Source organism: Solanum pennellii, chromosome 5 (genome assembly GCF_001406875.1).
Source record: "Solanum pennellii chromosome 5, SPENNV200".
In the NCBI taxonomy this organism is placed as follows: Eukaryota; Viridiplantae; Streptophyta; class Magnoliopsida; order Solanales; family Solanaceae; genus Solanum; species Solanum pennellii.
Genome location: NC_028641.1, coordinates 22,143,365 through 22,168,188, shown reverse-complemented (window position 1 = coordinate 22,168,188; position 24,824 = coordinate 22,143,365). Strand labels below are relative to the sequence as shown.

General features: G+C 35.9%; 1 protein-coding gene across 2 annotated transcripts; it reads right to left on the bottom strand.

Annotated features, from left to right (window-relative positions):
• Positions 1–1,064: 1,064 nt before the first annotated feature.
• On the bottom strand, positions 1,065–13,395 carry LOC107020405 (casein kinase 1-like protein 2). Of its 2 annotated transcripts, XM_015220752.2 has the most exons (14): positions 13,124–13,395; positions 13,021–13,061; positions 4,366–4,435; positions 4,138–4,286; positions 3,955–4,050; positions 3,795–3,865; positions 3,122–3,183; positions 2,961–3,024; positions 2,805–2,889; positions 2,604–2,730; positions 2,435–2,517; positions 2,301–2,364; positions 2,024–2,151; positions 1,065–1,670 (listed from the first exon to the last, which is right to left on the bottom strand). In XM_015220752.2, the coding sequence occupies exons 1-14, from the start codon at positions 13,197–13,199 to the stop codon at positions 1,377–1,379; spliced, it is 1,410 nt and encodes a 469-aa protein (XP_015076238.1). In that variant the 5' UTR covers positions 13,200–13,395; the 3' UTR covers positions 1,065–1,376. The 2 variants fall into 2 exon arrangements, with proteins under 2 accessions (XP_015076238.1, XP_027772826.1); XM_027917025.1 differs by lacking the exons at positions 13,021–13,061; positions 13,124–13,395 and adding an exon at positions 10,908–12,174.
• Between the last annotated feature and the right edge of the window lie 11,429 nt (positions 13,396–24,824).

Here is a 24,824-nt window from a genome sequence, read left to right as displayed (position 1 = left end):
TATGAGTTGAGGTACTTCAACATTGCTTACAATGAGATTGAGGAGGAAGGTTGACTAGTTTGAATTGGTCTTCTTGATAGATCTTCCTTTGTTGAACTTTAGTTTTGTAGTTCCTTATTATCTAAAATTATATGTCTTGTGAAACATTATTTACAATTTGTCAACTAAGTTATAACTTTGTCCTTTGCCCCTAAAGAAAGTGTGTACATGTGAAACTTAACCAGAATATCAGTGGTCTTCACGTTCTAATGCATAGGGATAACGATGGAACAGGACGGGTGTGAGTTGGGCGGCGGGTTTAAAGCAATCCGCACGAGTGGATTTAAAGTTATGTGGAGCGGTTTGAAATAAATATTTCCAAAATTAATGTGGAGCGGGTTTATGCATGTTTAAGGTACCAAATAGGAATTCAAAGAAAATTAAATGTTTGTAGTGAGTAAATATCAAACATATAAATTTGACTGACTTTAACTTCTCTTTTATTTGAATTTAAACTAGACATGTCCCGTGATTGTTAGTTGTTGAAATATTAATTAGAAAGAGTTGTTGAAATGTTACCTAGAAACAGTTAATTAGTTGTTGAGATGTTAGTTATCAAAAAATGTAGATGAGAAAATTATGCAGGATTGATTTAAATATAAAGCACGTCTATATGGGAGGGCATACATGACTTGAAACTCTTTCTAACAGTCAGTAACTTAGTGCCTTATGAACATTGATTTACCCTCGGGTAGCTGAACAAGATTGTCACAAAAGGCGGTTTAAAAGTGTGTGGATTTAACCATCTCTACTAATGCAGATTGAATCCCCCAGACACATTTACTTCAAATTATATTATTTGTAATGTAATAATTAGGGATTAAAAATTAAAAAAATGTACATAACTAGAGAGTTAATTTGTAATCGTGACCTAAGAAAGGGTATTCTAGCCTCTTAAGTATCATTCACATAGTACCAACTCCAGCAACAGACAGACAGAAATCTCACTTGCTGTAAGTAAGGTGGGAGACAAATTAAATTTACCATGGCATAATGAGCGTAAGCTACACTCTGGCAAAAATAAATTGAAGGGAAATGTCAAGTGACATTCAACTAAAATATAACTGCGGACCATTTAAATATACATTTTTACATCATCTGGACAAGGAGATGTCTTATAGCACAATTTTGAAACATGCACGACAATGAGCTTGTATTGAAACCATCTCACATCATGCATTAGCACCATTTAAGATTATCTATTTATATATAGCTACCAACACACGCTCTAGATCCCTAATTTCCAACCCGAAATTCATTTTTTTTTAAAAAAATCTACTTTCAATTCTACCACAAGTCAGAAATTTACAAGAATGTGATGGAAGGATTCCCAATCATTAGTGACCCTTCTCTTCCTCATCGAAATGTAGGCTCTCGATTCCTTTCAGTGTGGATTCATAGTTCTTCACACCAGGGACAGATGAAGCATGTTTAGTAGGATCTGATGATCCAACAAGAGGGGAGATTCTCTGTCCACTTGATATTTTGTGCATGGTCGCTGGACTAGCCTCAGGCGCTCGAGAACGTGTAGGATCAGAGCCATTTCCTACACTGGAAGTCTCACGGCTGCCAGACACTAGACCTCGCCGCAATGATCCACTTGATCGTCCCAGGAAAGTGGAGCTTGGCAACTGAAAAATTGAACGCTTCATCATAATGTGGCAAAAAAATCACTTGTCATATATAGCATATATCAAGTTCCACATCAACAACTTGAAACACTATTATCTTCTTTTGTTTTTCCTGGGACCAAGGAAATACAGACCTAGATTCTTTGTCCAAATCATCTGAATTCTGACGTAAGAGTTATTTTAGAATTGGCAGAGCACTTCAACAAAACGACAGTTACACACTTGCACTCAAAGTTTCACCACAACTGATCATGGACAGATCTCTGACAATCGATTATGGACTAATCTATATCCTAGAAGCTCTGGAATTTAAAAATCTTACCATCTTATCTAAGTTAATCCAACTCACTTACCATAGCATTCTTGCTGGTAGAATCATTTCTGAGAGGACTCTTCTGCTTGGACAAACTTCCTGCATTTACAAGCGGCCCAGAATATCTCCTTCGAGAAGCATCTGCTAGTTGTCTTCCTTCTTCCTCACCTGCAAATTATTGAGAGTAGGCACAATGAAAATCCCAAATGGAAGAGACAGGAAGGTCTCCACCAGTATGTGACGAAGCCAAACAATAAAAATAAACCTCAATGTTCTCAATTTTAGAACACAAAAATGACAGGATACTGGAAGATCACCTGACGGCCTTTCTGCACTAGGGATAACCGGGGGCATGCCTGAGCTGGTTCCAGCACCAGTGCCCTAATAAAAGAAGCCATCATAAGATATAATCTCTGCACACATTTAGAAAAAGCGATATTTCATCACATACAAGAGGTCGGGAAGGAGGAGCTGCGATTTGCGATTGCTGATATTTCAATATGGTCCAATCAAAAACATAGTCAAACTGAAAGCCTGCAATGCACATAGAAGTGTAAGGGGAGCCTAGATCGCATATTACCAAATAAATCTAAAAATAATCTTTCAAAATTCATTTAGACCTTCGCGGATGAAGAGGTCACGAAATATTCTCTTCAGATAAGCATAATCTGGTTTATCCTCAAAGCGTAGTGAACGACAAAAATGGAAATAGGATGCAAATTCAGTAGGATAACCCCGGCATAAAGCCTGCAAAATTGTAGACCAATGCTCCATAGATGTGTCTAAAGAAAATCCAATCACCAAATTTGCAAATAAATTACCTCAATAGATGTTGACACCTTCTTTTCACTAATTTTATCATATTTCTGCTTCTTAGTTCCTGCTTTCAGCCCTTGCCAAGGAAGACTGCAATAAACTAGATGTCAAAAGAAGCTGAATAAAACAATAATGAGGAAAGAAATTGCAGCAAAATTTACCTTCCCCTTAGGAAGTACATCAGGACATATCCAAGAGATTCCAAATCATCTCTCCTGCTTTGTTCTATAACAACAGTAATAGCATATCAACTGACAAATACAGCATTGTTTCGAGCTGTACAAAGAATAAGCAAACAAATATAAATAACAGGAACACTCACCAATACCAAGGTGAGTATTCATGCTAGCATATCTTGCAGTGCCTGTCAAGTTTTTGTTCTCTCTGTAGTGCAAACTATCTTATAAGGCACAGATAAAATACAAAACACAAATGCATGTGCATTCATACAGAAAAGAACTTGAGGACACTTATAAATAAAGATGAGGCAGTACTACGTAACAGTCTTCTGAAATGGAATAGACATATTTCCATCATAAGATTTTTCACAGCACCAAGAAATGCATTGGGTGACTTCAAGACATGCATTTGTTACACAACAGATCTTAGAGAAATGCACTTCGAATTGTCTAAGCAACATCCATACACCTGCAACAATCTGTAATTATCACATATCCCCAGCTGGAGTGTTACATTTTGCTAATTAGGGCCAAAAGAATCATATCTATTTCTTTCATAATTGACAGAGACTTTCTTCATAATGCCTCATCATATCCGAAGGTAGGAATTTACGTATATAATCTGCTCAGTCTTTTCTCTTCAGATGGAAGTTCTAAAGCAAACTGAAAAAGGATTCTGCACCTATGAAAATCAAGGAGAAGAACAATTTGACAAGGGGAAAAATTCCTATGAACTATACTGTAACATATTCTCAACGAAAAAGAAACAGTCACTGCAAACACTAATGCTCTTACAAATGGGAGCTATCAAGTTACCTGTAAGGTATGTGTTGGTGAGTTGAAGTGTCTCGGTACTTCTTGGCCAGACCAAAGTCTATTATGTAGACCTGCATTTTAAGTCGAATTAAACTATGGTAACACATACATCCTGGGAAATTGTGATAACGAGTAAAAATTAATAATCAAAATATCGGACCTGATTTGCACGCCTTCCCAAGCCCATAAGAAAATTGTCTGGTTTAATATCTCGATGCAAGAATGATTTAGAATGAACAAACTCAATGCGATTTATCTGCAGTAAAAAATGGAATAGCCATGTAACCAACAAGTTTAGTTAGGTAGCCTAAGACTAAATAAGAAGCATTATTTTAACTATTACCATTTGATCTGCAAGCATCAGAACTGTCTTCAGGGAAAGTTTCCTACTGCAAAAATTAAATAAATCTTCTAGACTGGGTCCAAGCAAATCCATGACTAGAACATTGTAATCTCCTTCAACACCGTACCACCTCACATTTGGTATTCCAGCTAAAACAAGTATCATAATTAGTACCATTACTCATGAAAACATAGTCAAAAGGAAAGAGAAGACTGAAACGACTATTACTTCCTCCCTGCAAAATTCTATACAACTTTGACTCATATAGCAACTGAGGATGCTTTGTTTTGACATTTTCCTGCAATATCACCAGCATTTATCAGACCTTAAAAACATATTAGAAGAAATAATGCAGTCATTCAGATAGTTGGGCCTAGAGAAAAAAGAAAAAAAGAAAGCGATGAACACATACACAAAGATAAATAAAGAATAAGATTAACACTTCCAGATATGTAATCATAGGAATTATTTGCGATATAGGAATATGATATACATGGGAGTTCTATCCATCTTTTTCCCAGTCAAAATCAACTGATCGATGTGTTTCGAAGCTATGAACAACAATGTTATGAGGTATGTATCTCCAATTCACTTTCTCTGAACATCATATGTCCAAAAGGAAATATTAGATCAGAAATTAACATATATGCACAAACTTTTTATCTGTAAGAAGAAGGGGGGAAGGGGGGTTGGTAAGGGAGAGGGGCAAATATGTGTTCACCCACTTGTGGACTTAAATAATGAAGAACAAACTTCTTATTTTTGAATGAGAAATTTGTCTGGAGCTAACTCTTTGGGCCAACTGCAACCTCCCTAGCTCAGGGATGATGGGTCTACCCTTCTCCACTTGAATATTGGACTGAGTTTGCTTGGCACAGGGCTCAAACTTGTGATCTAAGACACAAGTTCCTTAACCTATACCAATTTAGCTAACCCCCAAGGACAATAATGAAGCACAAGCTTCTCCAATACCTGCCTGAACTCAGGCAAAAAGAACTATTCTGTTACGGCTAACATTCATCATCTGTGTGGGCAATTGAACAAGGCGGCAGAACTACATAATGTTTAAAACATAATCACCTTCAACTTTCAAGATAGACATAATTCCATGATAGCATTGACCTGTCAAACTATGCCCATGTGCAATGTAATAGAGAAATCCAGTCATAGTTCACTTGTTCCCCTGATGTATTTTAAGAAAACAAGTGCTAAGCAAATAGGAGCATTCCTACAAGGGGCAACCCAAATTTTATAAGATCGTTTCATTCTTTACAGTAACTGTTGTCTCAGCCCAAAACTGGCAGCTGAAAATCTCTTTTATAAGAAGGCATAAATGAAATGAAGAAATACTCCCCCTATCACATTTCTGCCACTTCATTTGACTGTGTAAGAAGTTTGAAAAATAAAGGAAGACTTCTGAATGTAAACTCAATATATGCAAGGTACCAAAATTGAAGATACTATCTATCTGTATATAATATAATGGCTTAAGTCATTGACAAACACTTAAAGTTGTCCGCATATTTCATTTAAACACCTCAACTAAGACTTGTATCTATTGAACACTTTATTTGCTCAAAAGTCAATTCTATTAAACACAAAATGATGACATGGCAAAAAAAGTGTGCTCCACCCTCTTTAAGCGAGTTGAATAGTTCTGGAGTAATATTTTTTTCTTTTTCTTTTTTATTTTTCAAGTTATACAACTACTTTTTTAAAAAAATAATTAACAAAAAGAAAAGAAAAAAAAAGAGACGGAAAGAGTTGTCTTCTTCCCAGTCTTTGTTTCCCTGCATTTTCATCATCACTTCAGTTTGTACACACCCACACCACAGTCCCTCACTTTCTTTCTCTCACTCTCTCCGATTCTCTCTGCATTTTTCCTTCTTTCATTTTTTTAATTACTACATAAATCTAAATCTTAAATTTTTTTTTCAAAACTCCATTTTTGCTGGATGAAGATGATGCAAATTGATTTTTTTTTGGGGCAAAAGTTGATATTATTTTTCATATAATTATAATAAATGATTAGTAATAGAAAGAAAATGATGGCAATGGGTAAAAAGTTCTGATGCTATCCAATTGAAAGAGGAATGAATTTTAGCTTTGGACCGCACACTACCTGGCTCAAAGAGGTAAGGTTCAATGGAGAAGAATTACAGAGGTGAGGGCGATGATTTACTGAGGGGGTTGCACAACCGCCGCCGGTGAAAGGGAAACGAAATTTGACAAAGAAGAAGGGCAGCCGTGGGTGGGTGGTGGTTTTTTTTCAGAAAATTCTTTTTAAATTTTTTTGGTTAGTTAAATAGATTAAAATAGATCTTTTAGAATTTCCCCTTTAAAATAAATTTTTGGACTTAAATGTCACGTGTCTTCAATTTGTTATGTCACCGCCAGGTCATCGCGAGTATATTACACACATTTCACATTTTTGGATGATTGTCAAAAAAATGACAAATAGGTATCAATTTTAAGGACCATAGGTATTCAATAAGTACAAGCATTAGTTAAGATGTCTCAAGTGAAATATGCAGACAAGTTTAAGTCTAATATAATTGTAATCTATAAAGTTTAAACTTTTGATGTGGGATAGTTCTTTGGCCAAGGATCCTTCTCTTTTAACTACTTTCTCCGTACATATGTTCAATCATTTCACCCAAATAAGAAAACTCAAAAGTCATTCTTTAATACTTCCAACAATTTTTGTATTCCAAGCTAATTTAAGAAATATTCAATTTTTTAGAAAAGAAAGGAGGAGAGGAGGTAACGGAATCAGAATATAAGGAAACTAAAAAGGAATCTCTCAATCAATGAAACTGAATTACAGCTTTCATAAGAGCTCTACAATTTCTCATACAAGTAGAAAAGGAAAGAGGGGAAAGGAATATTAACTCAATTGATATACCATAATTGTCGGTGCCAATAACATACATACATTCTTGATATTAGAATAGGAAGAGAACCAAAAGAAGAAAAACACAACATAAGGAGTGAATTTTGAGAATATGAAATCAAGGCATAGCCATCGGCAGAATGTCAGAAGCAGCCATAAAGAGGTTATAATTGGTAAAAAGAAACACAAGATTTTCAAGGTCATGAAAATCTGTAAGCATACTATAAGAGATATGATTAGAAACAAAGTTACAAGGGACAAGGTTGGAGCGCCCCCTTAGCAGATAAGATGAGGGTGAGAATGGGATGATTCAGACATGTGAAGAGGTGGTGTGTGGATGCGCCAATAAGGGGGTGTGAGAGGTTGGCTATTGCAGAAACTAGGAGAGGTAGATGTAGGATGAAAAAGATCTGAGGGGAGGTAATTAGAGTATTAGACACAACATGACTCGATTCCAGCTTACTAAAGACACGACCCTAGATAGGAAGGTATAGAGGTTGAGAATTAGAATAGACTTTTAGTAGGTAGTTGAGTGTTCCGCACTACATACGGGAGAGGCAAGGGTCTAGCCTTATCCCCTCCTATTAGTAGTAGTAGATTTTTTCGAGAAAGGTTAACTAGTATTATAAACAAAAGAAGTACACCAATAGAGTGCTCCTAAGTACTTGCATCAGAAGTATGAAGGAACAACCAAGACAACATATATCACCTATATACCTTATAAAACTATCTAAAAATAGGGTAATGTCCCATATATCCTTAGGTACAGAATGGATACACCAAAAGTAAAAGGTTGCTAAACTGTTCATTTTTCTATGACAATAAAAACCCGCAGCCGCTACCCTTAGGTGTGCACAGAGTGAAACACCCGCAATAGTCGCAAATCACATATTTATACTTTGGAAGGGAATGCTCTTGTTCTTAAAACATCTCTGATTTCTCTCCTTCCACGCAGGGACAATCTTCCATCTCTCCTTGTGTCCTGATTTCCATCTCTATTCCAGCATGCTAGTAGGTCTACACTATGCATTGGCATGGCCCATCTAATACCCCTCAAGTTAATTAACCATTGTCATAATGTCAGTCACTTTATAATGCAGAAAAGATGATCTATTGTCACTATTTCAGCTTCACAAAAAAAATCTGGACCATAACTGCCTACTAATGATAGTAGTTACTAATCACTATATTCTTCAATGTGTGGTACTTCTATTGTTTTACTAGCTTTGTAATTTCCTATTTTACTATCGTGTTTACTTTGTTTCGAAAACCTCTCATTTGTGCCAAGGATCTATCAAAAACAACCTCTCCACCCTACAAAGGTTCGGTAAGGTCTCCATACATCTTATCTAACCCCCACTCTTGGGACTATACTAGGTATGTTCTTTTAATTAAAAATAGCTATTTCATTAATTTTCTAATAATAAACTAAATTGTATGCATTAAATCTTATTATAATCACAACAATTAGGCAAAACAATAAAAGTGACAAGGATGATGAAAATAAACAACTACACTAAAGACAATTAAAAAGAAAAGTTGGCGTGATACTAGAGGACAGAAGCTAGAATATAATTTAATATTTGTTGATGAGAGAATAAAGAGAACGTATTTTTAGCATCCATGTCAATTTATCTCTTGTTTTCACCCCTATGGTCATGTATTTTTTAACATAAATAGAATATCTTTTGATAGGATCTGTAGGTCGTAATATGTCATGATTAATTCTGTTATTGCACCTACATGCATTGAGTTTTCAATAGTGAAAACCAACTTATGTTGGGTGGTTTATTGCCAAAAAATACTCTTTTTTGGGAAGTAAAATTTTAGTTGCCACAATACTTTATTTCAGCCAAGTTACTAGAAAAAAAATTATACATTAATACAACAACTAATGGTTGAGAAGTTCTTAGTTGCATTTTCCTTATTTATTATATTTATCATCTTCAATAATTTACACTTTTATTTCATAATTCAAGCTCACTTTTGAACATAATATTTATGTGATTTTTCTTTTAAAATAATACTTATTGAGATTGTGTGTGCACTTAAACTAGTAGTTACCAAATACAGGAACATGGCATTCTTATCACAACATAGTATCGCAGAAAATGAGATGGAGAGAGTTATAACTAATAAATTAAGGAGAACAACCATCAGAGTCCCTAAGTTATATCTTCATCCATTTTGATTTCCAAGTTATTCCACAAAGTATATTTTGACCATTAAGTAAATCTAGTACATAAGCCCTAATTGTCTAAAGCTAAGTGGCACTAGCTCATACTTGGAGGGGAAGATAAATTCAAAAGGCTCTTGTCCCCTTTGAATGGGTTTTTGTCAAACAAAACTGGTTTATTTTGAGTCATTAGAGAGGATGACTTAGAATACCGATGGGTGTTGTAGTTGAAGCCAAGAGGACTTTGGCATAATTAAAAATTGTGGAAGTGATGTCGGACCCATATATTAAAGCTAGGTCATCTCAATTCTTTGTTTACATGATGTCGGACCCATATATTATGTCATTTGTGCTTAAGTTACTAGGCATGCTCAAGCAACGGGAAGTCCCACATCAATGTGGGTCAGTGTTGTGAAAAGCGCAAAAAAGTGCGCTTAAAGCGCGCTTCAAAGCGAGGCGACACCAGTTCGCTTCTTTCTCCTGAGGCGATGTGATCTGAAAAAGGCGCTCGCTTCAGATAAAGAAGCGAGAAGAGACACTAAGGCAAAAGCGCAATACAGCGCGCTTTTTATAAAAAAAGCGTCAATTAGGGTATTTTTAAAAAAATTAGGTTTTTTTAAAAAAATCTGAAATATACAATATAACTTAATTTTTCTTTCACGACTCTTCTTTCGCTTCTTCTCTCTTTACGACAGCGCCTGAGATTGTGTCTCTCTTCACACCTCGACCGCGACTGCAGGTAAGTTTTAACCGATGTTTATTAGTTCATCTCTATGAGTTCCTTTTCTCCTGAAATATACAATCTTCGCCTTTGCTTCATCTCTGTGAGTTTCTTTTCTCTTCACAATGCGACTGCTGTAGTTTTTTCTTCTTCTTCTTTTCTTCTCTTCATCTCTGCTGCGATCTGCTCTATTTCTGTTCACAATTACTGACTGCCTCCTCTGTTTTTTCAATTCTTTTGTTTTTTTTTCGTTTTTATTTTGTGATCAGTGTGTATGCTAGCAGCTCTTTTTTTTATCTTTTCACACTTCTGATGATAAAGAAGATGATGACAAATTATAACCCTTGGTTATGACACTTGAAGAGTTTGAGGATCTTGTTGAAGAATAGGAGTTTGAGTCTTTGTGATCTAATTATGTTTTTGATTTTTTGCTTTATATGTTATGACTTATGAGTATTATTGACTATCTATTTTTTTTTAATCTAAGACTATATTACCTCTATTTAGTTATTTAATATTTATTTATTTTTATACTAAATGTCACTTTTTAAAAAAAAAAAGCGCGCTTCGCTTCGCGCTTCTGTGAAGCAAGCCCTCGTCGCTTTTTTTTGCTTCTCGCCTCCCAAAACACTGATGTGGGTGGTGTAATTGGTTTCTTTATGGTCCAAGCATACTCACATGATGAGCGCAGGCAGAAGTTCTGAGTTTGAGCCTCACAATCACCCATTATAAAAAAAATGTACATGCTTAATTTTGAAGACATACTTAAGTATGTATGTGGAAGTGATACATAAGTGAATAAAATGTACTTTCTTTATTAGCTTAAGCTTTTGGTTAGATGGCATTTGGCTAGAGGTAGATGCTCTAAGTTATGGCTTCCCCATGGGATGCTCATTTGAAACCTTTGTCTAGTCAATGCTAGAAAGAGAGAAGTGATGTAAACTGTAAACATGAGAATGGAAGGTCGATCAAGTCCATACCTTGAAGTCGATATGTGTGAGTCTTCCACCAATTGACAGAGACGCCGGCCGCCAAAATGACGAGGTCCTTAAGTACTCAGATGCATACAAGGAAAAGACAAACATTCAGCGCACTAAAATCTAGTGGAAAACTTGGCCAAAGAAGGTGAGTTTTGTAGATTCTTTCCATTGGTTCGATCCTTCCACGTACGCGACGTGTACAAATCTAGATCGCTTTTATGCGAGAAAGGTAGACTTCCAGAAAAAATAATATTCTTGGTGTTGTTTCAATGTTTTGCTAATGACTTTTGATGAAACTACAATATCCTAGGAAAATAAGAAGAAGAAAAAAACTTCTAATTTCAACTAACAGTGGAAATGGGTTGCCCCTTAGAACTACTTAATACAATGTACAACCAAGTTTTTGTGGTTCCCATTTTCCTTTCACTTGTATGGGGCAGGAACATCGTGTTTACATTGTCTCCACATACTCACTGATAATTACCTTCATAAATATATCCCTTATAGGAAAAAATTCAATTGCACTCTAGAAAAAATCATCATTTGTCAATTGATTCCCCTACATTTGCTACGAAGTGTGACGGGCCAACTACAATTTCCTCAATTGTAGAAATACAAAAGATCTCCCATTGGAATCTCATTTACTGAAGTGAAGAACTTCAATGGTTATACAAGTATCATAGCATTAGATGATTAGAGAACAAAGGACCTTTGACTATTCCCAAAAATAAATCCCCCTACATTTAACCTCAATGCATAATTTTCCTTCCAAAAATATGATAAGCCATGCTGCATAACAAGATGTCCTCACCCATCTACAAATAAAATTATTTTCACTCAATTTGACTACAGTATCATGATACCCAAACATAATAGTACTCACCTTTCTTGAATTTCCCTGCCTTATCACACAGCCCTAGCCTAACCATCACAATTTTCCAGTCTACAGCTTAAAGAAATTCTTGGGGATTAGGTTACTAGCGATATTTTAATGGAAGGTGTAATATGCTCAACCAAAACCCCTTTTGTAGTTGGAATAGCATTTTCCCTGGACGATGAGCAAGAGGAGATTCTGCCTCTGTTATCGAGAAGTGCAGATAACAATGCCCTACAATATGGTCGCAAGCATGCCAAAAAATTTATGTTGTCTTTGTTTGCTTGCATAAGTAAATGTCTGTTAGCCTCAGTCAACAAGGAACCAAAATTGTATGATTAATGTTGTTTGAATGCGCTTATATAAAGTAACTTACAAGGCAAAAGCTAAAAGCTATAAGTAGAGGATACCTACTTTTAGCTTTTAGCTTACTTCAAAACTTTTTTGGCCTAAAGTGAGTGCTTTAAAGCACTTTATAACCTTTCCAAACACCTCCAAAACAAAAAAAAAAGGTTCAGAAGCCAAAAGCACCTAAATAAGGTTAATTCAAACGAGCACTAAGTTCAATTGAGTGTTAAGCGTGCTCAATAAAACAATATGGGAACCAAAAGCGGGTGTAATGCAAATAAATAAGGGACCAAAGCTACTATTTTCCAAAGACTTAATGTGCTTGAAATACTATAAATTCATGTATATTAACACATTTGGCTACGTTTCCAAAGAGTTAATGTTCTTGAAATACTATAAATTCATGTATACTAACACATTTGGCTACGTTACGATCATTCCAATGATAATCACATATCAACATAGCATACATGCTCAACTTCACAAACAATGAAAAAGTCAATGCTATACAGGGAACTAGGAAGCAGAAAGCCATCATTCACATGTACTTAAGCAAACAATTCTAAACTAAGATATAATTGGTGCTTCACAGTAACTCAACTGTATCGACTATCATACCATAATAAGTCATCACCTACCTAATTTGGCACATCAGTTTCAAAATACAGATTATTTTCAAATGAACAACTAAATTCTTCTGTTCTAAAAGGGAGATTTCCAGTCATGAGCACTGAGAATGTGGATTTTTGATAACTGGGAGGACAAGCAAGGGATAAGTTGATAACTTCCAAATGAACCAAAAGAAATAGTAAAAAAATACATAACCGGGATGAAAAAGGAAGTGTAAAAATTCAACAGAAGAAAAGTAATTGGTCCAAGAGATGCACTCACCAGCTTAATTGCTACCTCCTCATTAGTCTGTATATTAGTACCTGCACCACAGAATCGCAATTAACATCAATCAAAAATAGAGTGAGAAGTTTCTGAAACGAACCGAGATAGATCTCTCCGAAAGATCCACTGCCAATTTTCCGACCGAGTCGATACTTGTTCCCAACACGAGTCTCCATCAAAACCCCAATTAGTTAGTGAAGCTACCAATTCAGTAGAGAGATGTAAGAGAGTTTCTTCGAAGTTGTGCTTTTTGCTGCAACAAACGTTTGCTAGGCTAGGGTTTGGTTGAAGAAGATATAGAGAGAGAAACTCTCTCTATAGTTGAACATATGCTCTCTCTTTCTTTAGGTTTATCATTTCGAGTTTGTGCGAATAATTTCGACACGCGTTGATAAGACGCGTGACCATTTAAGTGCTATTGGTGGCTCCTATGCCGGGCAAAAGGATCCTATATCACGTGACTTCAAACTAGCTACTAATTGCCTTTTGTTACAAAATACTTTCTCCTTTTACAAAGTATGACCTGATTTAACTCGGCACAAAGTTTAAGAATTTAAAGAAGATTTTTGTATCTTTTGATCCTAAATTAAAGTTAGGTTAAATATATAAGATTGCTCTTTGATCTTGTTGTCTTAAACATACCATGTGAAAAGTTGAAATTAAAATGTTACTAAAAAAAAGAGGTCATTCTTTTTTAAACAGACTAGAAAGAAAAGGAGGTCATTCTTTTTTAAACGGAGGGAGTAATATATTATGGATGTCCAGTATATCAAGAATTTATTATATTACTTTTTCTCTATTATGAAAATGATCGTAACTTCTAATTTTTATAACCATTATTGTTGTAATCTTTTATTTTTATAACATATCTCATTATATTATGTAAATATTATGCTTATGATTAATCTTTTGTATGTATCTATGTTACACTTTACACTATAAATAGAGGCATAAGGGTTCATACTATAGACAGTTGAAGATTTGGAAAATATATGAAAGAAAGAAAGAAAGTTATATTATAGTGTTCCTCTTGTCTTATATTTTTCTTGTATTCATCTTTATAATGTTTTTTTGTTCTTAAGTTTTACAACACGTTATCAACACGAGTAATTCATTCTCCATTAAAAATCAATGGTAGGTATTTCTTGATTTTTATGAATTATCCTAATAATTCTTCATACAAGGTATATTTCATATACTATATATTTATTTGTACTAACAAAGATTATTTTATGGTTATTTATAATGGTTAGTAAATTATAGTTATCTTCACAACAACATTGAGAGGGACAATTAAAGTGTTTTAATTTATTTTAACTTGTTTCTTTTATATGGTTCCAACATGTTGTTCTAATTAATTAGCTTTGTTCATTTTTAATCGATTTTAAGTCAAATTCATATTATATATATGGTATTCAATATTTATATTTTGGTAATGCATTTGGTTTATTAAGAAAATGATTGAGAGTAAAACGGTGGATTCAAGTTTCACCGCACCAAGTGGGTAAGACATTGAGTTAAAGTCTCAGTGCAGCATGATAATAAGAAGTTAGGGTTTAAGTCTCATCGATTTATAACCAAAAGCGTCTTTATATGGGTAAGATATAGGATTTTAAGTCATAATGCACTTTAGTGATGATATGATGATGACTAACATAAAGTTGTATGATTTTGACTAAAAAATCGTGAAATTGGCTCAATTAATTTGCTTCATTCTCTTATGTGAATATGGTAGCGGTGCATAATATGTCTGAAAAATGACAAATGGTTGAATGTATGAATTTGGGTGTGATAAAATGTTAATGGTGATCATTATGATAATTAAAAGCAAGAACATTATGGGTTCTTAAGATGGTCCTTCAAAGTAATATAATAAGTTATTAAGACAGATTGTTTCTTAAGATGTCCCTATAAATGTGAATGCAATTTGTATTCATTACAGTGGTATAAAATGTTATTGACTACGTTGTTGTTGATGCAACCAAATTTTAAAAGTTTTGTAAATCCTCCATCAAAATAAAGGAATACAAAGTGGTACTACATTTGGTACATCTAACCTCTTAAAGTGATTTGAGGTGAGTCACATAAATTTGACAAATATGAAAGTATGACAATGAGTGTCTAACAAAAAATCATGGAGCATGTTCATGTATTGTTGGATAAATGTCACATCTCATCTCTATGGAAGGTTTGAGAGATTGAAAAGAAATATTTTGGCATAAATGATCATTTAGTCATATACTTTAAGTACTACACAAATATTGTGGTATGTTAAATTATAGAAGGACAAAAGAAATAAATAATTATTTCCTATAAAGATTGTGGCCATGATCAAAATAAATATTGTTTTGTGGCAACACAAATTTGTTATTGATTGTCAAGAAATATGTCTTGCATATGATAATTTTAACCATGACAATAATAATTATTTTCTCCTTGAAGGAGATGGTCACCATAAGAATGACGTTGTAAAATTTTTGGTAGTACACAAATTTAATTGAGAGTTTCAAAAGGGATAATTTTTTACTATCCGGAGGAATGAAATTGTTCATAATATTGGAATTGTAGTAAGTCTCAAAAGAAACTTTTTAAGTTTCGGAGGAATTCAAAAAAGAAAAAATTATTATTTGAGACTACGAATTATTGGAAGATTTAATATCTTTAGATAACTACAACCAAAGTGGTTTATAATATAGTTATGTATAAGATTACCCATTTTTTTCCTCTTGTTCATTGTATACAAACATGTGCATGATGATATAATCACATGCAAAAGTAAACTAAAAGTTTACTAGAATAATTATTAATTGGTATAATCGGTTGGTCATTCCTATTCAAATTTGATGCAAAAGAATTTGAGAATTCAAGTAACTACATGTTCGAAGAAGTAAAAGATTCTTTAAGCATTCTCTTGTGTTGCTTGTTCTTACGATAAAATGATTAGTGTATCAGCTAAGGTTGAGGTTGTATCCCCTGAAATTATTTGGAACACGCCCGACGTCATTCGACCGTGTGTGCTGCCCAAGGGCCATGCGGGCATGCCACGCCCGACATCGTCTGACCGTGTGTGCTTTTCAAGGTCGATGATAAATGTCACGCCAGACGTCGTCCAATCATGTATGCTTTCCAAGGGCGATGATGACATGTTACGCCCAACATCGTCCGACCGTGTGTGCACTCCAAGAGCGATGATGGCATAGCCACGACCGACGGCATCCAACTGTGTGTGTTGCACAAGGGCAATGATGGCATGCCATGCCGGACGTCGCGCGATCATGTGTGCATACCAAGGGCGTTGATGTCATTGCCACAACCGACATCGTCCAACTGTGTGTGCTGCACAAGGAAAAGGTGAATATTGGCCCGTTCATCTGCCATGTGGACCGCTTGCTATTATGATTTAATAGATGCATCTATGGTACGATCACACGTCCAATTGTATCAACTTACAAATTGGTTTTTGTAAGGTTATTTGCTCGAATTCTTAAATTAAGAGGACAGTTTCAAACTATAAAACTATGTTGATAATATTTGTTGACTTAGAATTGTATGCCTCCAATTATAACTAGACCATTGATTATAAGAAAAAATCTCTCAAATTAAATTTGGTATGAGATGATTTTATTTAACATGTGTACATCAAGCCAACAAGGTTCTCACATCACAATTGGTTCAAGGTAAGGAACCAAATAATTTCCATCTAAAAATTTAATATGTTCACATATGATTTTATTGTTCCACTGTCACATCCGGGGAGTACTTCCTAGACGTAACGGCGTCGTCGTCCTCGAAGAGGAATTAGACTAGCCCTTAGCATTTGTCATTACATATCATAGGCTAAAACACGAAAAAATTAAATTTTTTTACATATACATAGTGAAGTTTACATAGACCTCTCACATACTACTTATATGAAGTTTACATAGACTCCTCAGATAGGAAACCTACTTAAGATTCTCTTTTAAACAACATATATAACATTCATAAGATAGTCTATTAAGATCGTCTCACATAAAACCATCTAAAGGAGTACAATATTTGGACTTAGCCAATACAAGTTCAATACGCCATATAGGCTTAAAACAATGTATCGAATGATAAAGGAAAGAATAATGTCACTAGAATATACGATTACAACGCTAGAATATTGAAAAGGCATAATCCTCGAACATGAGGACCTACCAACACTTGGAAGAAAATGGTCCAAGTCTTCTTCAATCGGCCTCCTAGAAAATCAATAGTCAGAACCTAAATATTTGTAGAAAACATAGAAATATGGGTTAGTACACCACTTGTACTAAGTATGGAAACAATGCACATAAAACATTTGAAACATGCATGAAAAGGGACCATTACTTTAGAAAACTTCCTAAGTCATTAGAAAACCTTTAATGAACATACAAGAGAGAATATACAACATAAGGATCATAATAACACAAGTCATGCTCATAATTAAGACAATATCAACATAAGAATCATATCAACATAACAAGTTCAATAATCCATATCAATATAACATACAAAACCCTTACCACAATCCCATCCCAAACCTATAAGTGCAATGCTCATGTGAATCCCTATAGGCCCACACAACCAAGTAAACAATATAGGAGACCATAAGTAATAAGTTGCTCCATCTATCATATCATATCATCATAGGTAGTCATCACCACATATAGCAACTTAGACCAATAGAATATTCATCAACAAAGTCAACATCATAAACGAGTATCATTATATAACGTCAATATTCATCAACAAAGTCAACGCAAATAAGAATTTCATGAGTATAGTCCTTTCATCACAATTCGTATAAGTGACGTTAACACATTGCATAACATTTCATAATAAAGCACATTGGTATACATCATCACCCTTATAACCTTTAAATTTTAACAACCTCACAACAATAATAAAGACATTTTAATTCAACATCATACCACCCTATCAATCCTAATACAAGGTATACTGCAATATAATATCATGGCTTAACCATAATTAATGACAATTGGAAATAGAGATTGAGATTATAAGACTTAACAAGTGTTCCTCATAGTTCATCCTCAATGTCTTACCATCAACCCATAACTCAACCAAACTAGGGGGAGTAACATCATCACAAAATGATAACTAATAAAATAAAAAGGCCAATTGCATCTCTATAACACAATTTAACACTAGATCATAGCTTTAAGACAAGATACATAGGCTAATTTCACAATGTACTTCATAACCTAAATCAAATCTCAAGAATTAGCATGATAGGCCTAGAATTCATATTAATTTTTTCATAATAACACCATATGATAGTAATCTAATCATTAACCAAGTGAATTTAATGATCACAATACAACATAGGTCAAGATCACAACCTAGGGTTAGGGATTAAGGATCATGTTATTCAATTTGGACCAAAACACTAAAAATTACAAAAGACAAGTTAAATAACATGTTAATCTATTCAATATAACATAGAGAATTCATCAACAACTCAATTCATAACTTCAATTTCGTAATTGGATGAAACCCATAAGAGAACTCAATTTTTGGAATCCATTTTGAAGGAACCCTTTGAGGAAAGAGTCTCAAAGGTGAATTAGATCCCATACCTTAACGGTTGATGATGAATTGATGGTTAAAGTCTTTTTGAAGCCCCCGAAACCCTTCCTTATCTTGTCTTCAATGGTGAGTTCAAGTAGAGAGGGAAAGAAGAGAGAAGAAAGAGAGTTTGGATTTGAGAGTTTTGTTTAGGTTAATTGGGGATTAAGGCCTTTATATGGGAGTTAAGTTAGTAAATTAGTCTCCCCTTAATCCCTAACTAATCCATAAACCACTTAATTAATTAATTAATTTGACATTAAAAATGTGCAGCAACTCATAACCCCCACAGACAAAATCCCGAACGACGAGCCGTCTGTGAGTCGACAGACCCCTCTCCTCTCGTCCTGCATTCCATTGATGAGTTCAGAGACTGTGCAAGCGAGTGGATTCATCTTAATGGAAAAATATGGGACAACGGTGGCATCAACGCCTTGTTTGTCCACACACGGCCCGTCTCTTGAGCCGTCGATGCACACTGCCAGGCAGTGTTGCTTCAAACGCTAGGGTCCTCCTCAAAGGCCCTTAGTCGGTCCTTTGGGAGTCGTACCTGGAAGTTTCGACCATGAAACAACCTAAATACCTATTTATCTACCTTTCCACCAATTTTTGTACATTTCCCACTCAACAAAGTTATTAAAATACGCTAAGGCACGCTAACACCCCTTTGAACCAACTTCCCAGACGTTATGGACGTTTTGGTTCTTAAACTCCCTAAATGACCTATATTCATTCAAGTGGACTTTTCAAGGTGTTATATTACCCCCCCCCCCCCCNATTCATCCCCGAATGACACCAAAACTCTTTTTAAGGAAGGAATAGACTCAAGACAAGCAGCCCAGACAATCACCAGTATCCAATGAACATAAACCATATCATTTCAACATGGCAAATTTAAAAAATCATATTACTAAACATAAGGCTCAAATCACTTCATCATGAGGCATTTCCTTCTCACAACAAATATGAGCTCAACATATATTGCATGAGTCAAATAGCACAAAGTTCAACTTAACAACATGCTACATATCATTTCATAAAGACTCACCATATCAAAATGCACAACATAAGTCAAAACAAAAAAAATCAAAATTTCAAGTTTTCAAAGGCTATATTACAGTAACTTCACTATAAAACTTCAAAATTGCTTTCTTTGCAAACTCTTCACCCAAAAATCAAGAAACCTTAAATTCTAGTCATATTTATATTATTAAAAAGAATGACTAACCTTAATTCTCAAAAAGATAAGGGTAACAGGACTTCATGTCGGCCTCGGCCTCCCATGATGCACCCTCAACTATATGATTCTTCCATAACACATTTATGGAAACCACCTCTTTATTCCTTAACTTCTTGACTTGCGTATCAAGAATTTGAACCGGTTGGTCCTCATAATAGAGGTTATCCTTGACACCAAGACCCTCAAAAGGAAGAGTGGACTCGGAATCACCGACACACTTCTTCAACATAGAAACATGGGAAACAGATGAACCGAAGCCAATTCACTAGGAAGTTTCAATTCATAGGCAACCTTACAAACCCTTTGAAAGATTTCATAGGGACCCACATAACGAGGACTCAATTTTCCTTTCTTGCCAAATATAACCACCCCTTTCATTGGTGAAATTTTCAAATACACCTTATCACCTTCTTCAATCTCTAATTCCCTTCTTCTATGATCGATAAAACTTTTGCCGACTATAGGCCGTTTGCAACCGGTTTCTTATGATTTGAACCTTTTCCAAGGTCTTACGAAATCAACTCGGGACCAAGAAGTGATGGCTCACCCACTTCAAACCATCCAATAAGAGATCTAGACCTCCTACCGTACAAGGCTTTATAGGGAGTCATGGAAATGGATGAATGAAAACTATTATTGTAGGCAAACTCCACCAAAGGTAAATGTTTATCCCAATTCCCTTTAAAATCAATAATGTACGCCCTAAGCATATATTCAAGGGTTTTTTTAGTACGATCCTCTTGTCCATCTATTTAGGGATGAAAAGTGGTGCTCAACTTCACCGTAGTACCCAACCCTCTTTAAAATGATTTCCAAATCTAGATGTAAATGTGAGCCCGATCCGATATGATGGATAACGGAATATCATGACGGAACACAATGTCATCTAGGAAGATCCTTGCATAATCTTCCACCAAAAACGTAGAGTTGACCGGAATAAAACGAGCAGACTTAGTTAATCTATCCACAACTACCCATATGGAATCACATGACTTTTGATTCTGAGGTAAACCTACTACAAAGTCCATATTGATATATTCCCACTTCCAAGTAGGTATTTGGATATCTTGTAGTAGCCACCTGACTTTTGGTGTTCGGACTATACTTACTAGCAATTAGGACAATTAGAGACAACTCCACTATGTCCCTTTTCAGACCTTCCCACCAATATATCTCCCTTAGGTCGTGGTACGTTTTTGCCGAACCTAGATGAATTGAGTAGCGGGACCCATGTTCTTGTTCTAGGATCCGATCTCTCAACCCATCTACATCGAGAACACACAATTACCTGCGCTACCTTAACACACCATCCCCCCTAAGGAGAACGATTCATTCAACTTGCTGAGAACCGAATCTTTCAACTACATTAAGGCTATATCAAGGTGTTGTTTTGACTTCACCTCAACCACTAGAGTTGATTCAGTGTTATGATGAACTAGATCTCCCCCATTCGGAGAAATTTCCAACCTCACCCTCAACCTAGACAACCTATGAACTTCCTTTGCTAGGTCCTTCTTCGCTTCGTCAATGTGGGATACACTACCCATAGTCATATGACTTAGGGCATCCAAAACCACATTAGCCTTGCCGGGGTGACAGAGGACACTCATATCATAATATTTCAACAACTCTAACCACCTCCTCTGTCGGAGATTCAACTCTTTTTTGGTAACCACATATTGGAGACTCTTATGGTCGGTAAAGACATCCACATGAACCCCATACAAGTAATGCCTCAAAATTTTCAAAGAAAACACTACGGCTGCTAACTCAAGGTCATGAGTGGGATAGTTTCACTCATGTACCTTAAGTTGCCTAGAGGCATAGGCTATCACTTTCCCGTGTTGCATAAGCACACACTCCAAACCCAATCGGGATGCGTCACAATACACAATAAAACACTTTGTACCCTCAGGTAAAGTGAACACCAGATCAGAAGTGAGCCTATTTTTCAACAATTGAAAACTTTTCTCAAATGCCTCCGACCACTCAAACATCTTACTCTTTTGGATCAGAGTAGTCAAAAGAGATGCAATGGATGCAAAACCATCCACGAACCTCTGATAATAACCGCTAGACCCAAGAAACTCCTAATGTCAGTTGTAGTCAGTGGTCTGGGCCAATTCATCACCACTTCCGTTTCCCTTGGGTCTACCTCAACTCCCTCCCTAGAGATGATGTGCCCTAGAAATGTCACCGACCTCAACCAAAATTCACACTTACTATATTTGGCATACAATTGTTGTTCCTTAAGGGTTTGCAATACTACCCTCAAATGAACCATATGATCACCCTCATTCTTTGAACATATCAAGATATCGTCAATGAAGACAATGACAAATGAATCTAGGTAATTTCTAAACACTCTATTCATTAGGTCCACAAACGCCGCCGGAGAATTAGTGAGACCAAAAGACATTACCAAGAACTCATAGTGCCCATACCGAGTTCGAAAAGTTGTCTTTGGTATATCCTCACCTCTCACCTTAAGTTGGTGATACCCCGACTCAAGTCAATTTTTGAAAAGTAACTCACCCCTTGGAGTTAATCAAACAAGTCTTTAATCCAAGGGAGCGGGTACTTGTTATGAATAGTGACCTTGTTGAGTTGGTGGTAACCAATACACATTCTCAAGGACCCATCATTCTTATTCACAAACAAAACTGGAACACCCCATGGAGAAATACTAGGCTTTATAAAACCCTTATCTAGTAAATCCTTGAGTTGATCCTTCAACTCCTTCAACTCGACTAGAGCCATCCGATAAGGAGGAATTGATTTGGAATTTGTATCTGGTAGCAAATCAATGCCAAAGTCAATTACCAGTTTGGGAGGAATACCAGGAAGGTCATTAGGAAAGACTTTCGGAAATTCACTCACTACGGGGACCGACTCGATGGGAGGAATTTCAGAGTCTAAATCTTGGAATCTTACTAGGTGATATAAACAACCCTTTGAAATCATTTTGCATGCTTTTAGACAAGAGATAATACGACCTCTAGGAATAAAATTTCCCCCTTTCACTTAACAATGGGTTCATTAGGGAAGTTAAGCCTCACCACCCTTGTCCTACAATCAATGGAGGCAACACATGCACGCAACCAATCCATACCCAATATAGCATCAAAATCAAGCATATCGAGTTCTACTTTATCAACATAAGAAACTCTATTGGGAAACATTAGTGGAAAATTTCTATACACCCTTTTTTCAACACCTAACTCACCCACCGTAGTAGACACTATAAAAGGTTCGTGCAAAATATCGGGTAAAATATCAAACTTTTTGGCTAATAGAGGAGTAAAAAAAGATAAAGTAGCGTTGGGATCAAGTTTGGCATATACATCAATAGAGAAGTCTTTCAACGTAACGGTCACCACGTCAGGAGAATTCTTTTGCTCACCCCTAGGGAGAGCATAGAAGCGTCTTCGTTAGAGCATCACTATAACCCCTTGCTTGAGCTTGACCACTACCCTTGTCTTGACTCTTCAAGTTTAGGCAATCTCTCATTTTGTCACCACTCTTGCCACAACTAAAGAAATTATATATTCCTTCAAAGCAACCACCATAGTGCTTTTTACCACACTTTCCACAAGTTGTCTTCTCAATTGGTGATTTAGTACCTTTTCCCCTCTTGAATATAGCGTTAGACACCCTATCACCACTAGATTTTGGGAACTTGGAAGGGACTTGATTTGAAACACGTTCAATAAATCTAGGCTTGTCTTGTATTTTAAACCTATTCTTTGAAGAACCTCCATCAAATGATCTTGCCCTCTTTGCATCTCTACTCTTCCGCTTAGACCTTGCTTCCTCAACCCTTCTTGCATGCACCATAAGACGGGAAATGCTCATGTTTTCATGTAGCATGGCCGAATGGCACTCCTCTTTTAAGTCCTCCAACACACCCATCACAAAACGGCTCATCTGATCTCTAGGATCAGAAACCAGGGAAGTGGCATATTTGGAAAACTTGATGAATTCCAAAGAGTATTCATGGATGCTCCTTCCTCCTTGGCGAAGGTTGATGAACTCTACCACTTTTTCCTCCCTCATATCCCTAGGAAAGAACCGATCTAGAAAAGTTGCCTTAAAGATATCCCAAGTCACCGGACCACCCCTGAATGGCCTATTATCCCTCCATTGCACATACCAAGCTTGCGCCACGTCCTTGAATTAATATATGGTCAACTCGGCCTTCTCACTTGTGGACAACCCCATAGTTAAAAGTATTTTAGAGACTTCATCGATGAATTCTTGGGGGTATTCATCAACCTTAGACCCATAGAGAGTAGGAGGGTTCATTCGAGTAAAGTCCCTTAGACGGAAAGCCATATTAGTGACTTGTTGATGAGGAAGGGGCACAGCCACTCGGTTTGCTTGAGCCGTCATAGCGTGGGCTTGAGTGGTGATAGATTGGGACATTTGAAGAAGAGCGGTTCTTATATTCTCATCCATCAAAGGAGGAGGATTGATCGGTGCTTGCTCCACAATAGCATCTTCTTCAAGTGGAGGAACTTGCTCACACGGGGAGGAGCTCCCGCATTGGCATTTTCCTCTTCAAGTCTTCAGGTTGCATTCCGTCGAGTGTTCATCTTCCAATAAGCACAGTAGTAGTATTAGATGCAAAAGCACACCATAACTATACTCTAATGGCATGATATAAGAAATTTAAGAAAGAGAGCTGTCACGACCCAAATCCGGGGCCGCGACTGGCACTCACAGTTTCCCTCCTATGTGAGCGAACCAACCAATCTAACCCTTATCATTTTAACATATATTAACAGAAAATAATGCGGAAGACTTAAACTCATTAAATAAAACAAATCAACATCTATTAATTCCCCAAAATCTGGAAGTCATCATCACAAGAACATCTATCTCAAATTACTAAACTAAGAATGTCTAAGAACAAAAATAACTAAAAAGCTAGTCCATGCCGGAAGTTCAAGGCATCAAGACT

Bases quoted from the DNA above. Each gene is read 5' to 3' on its own strand.
- LOC107020405 (XM_015220752.2), bottom strand. From the start codon at position 13,199: ATGGAGACTCGTGTTGGGAACAAGTATCGACTCGGTCGGAAAATTGGC. The intron at 3,025-3,121 runs GTGAGTGTTCCT...CTGTTGTTATAG, and splicing joins GAATACTCACCTTGGTATTG to AACAAAGCAGGAGAGATGAT. The intron at 1,671-2,023 runs GTAAGTGAGTTG...TCAATTTTTCAG, and splicing joins CTACCAGCAAGAATGCTATG to TTGCCAAGCTCCACTTTCCT.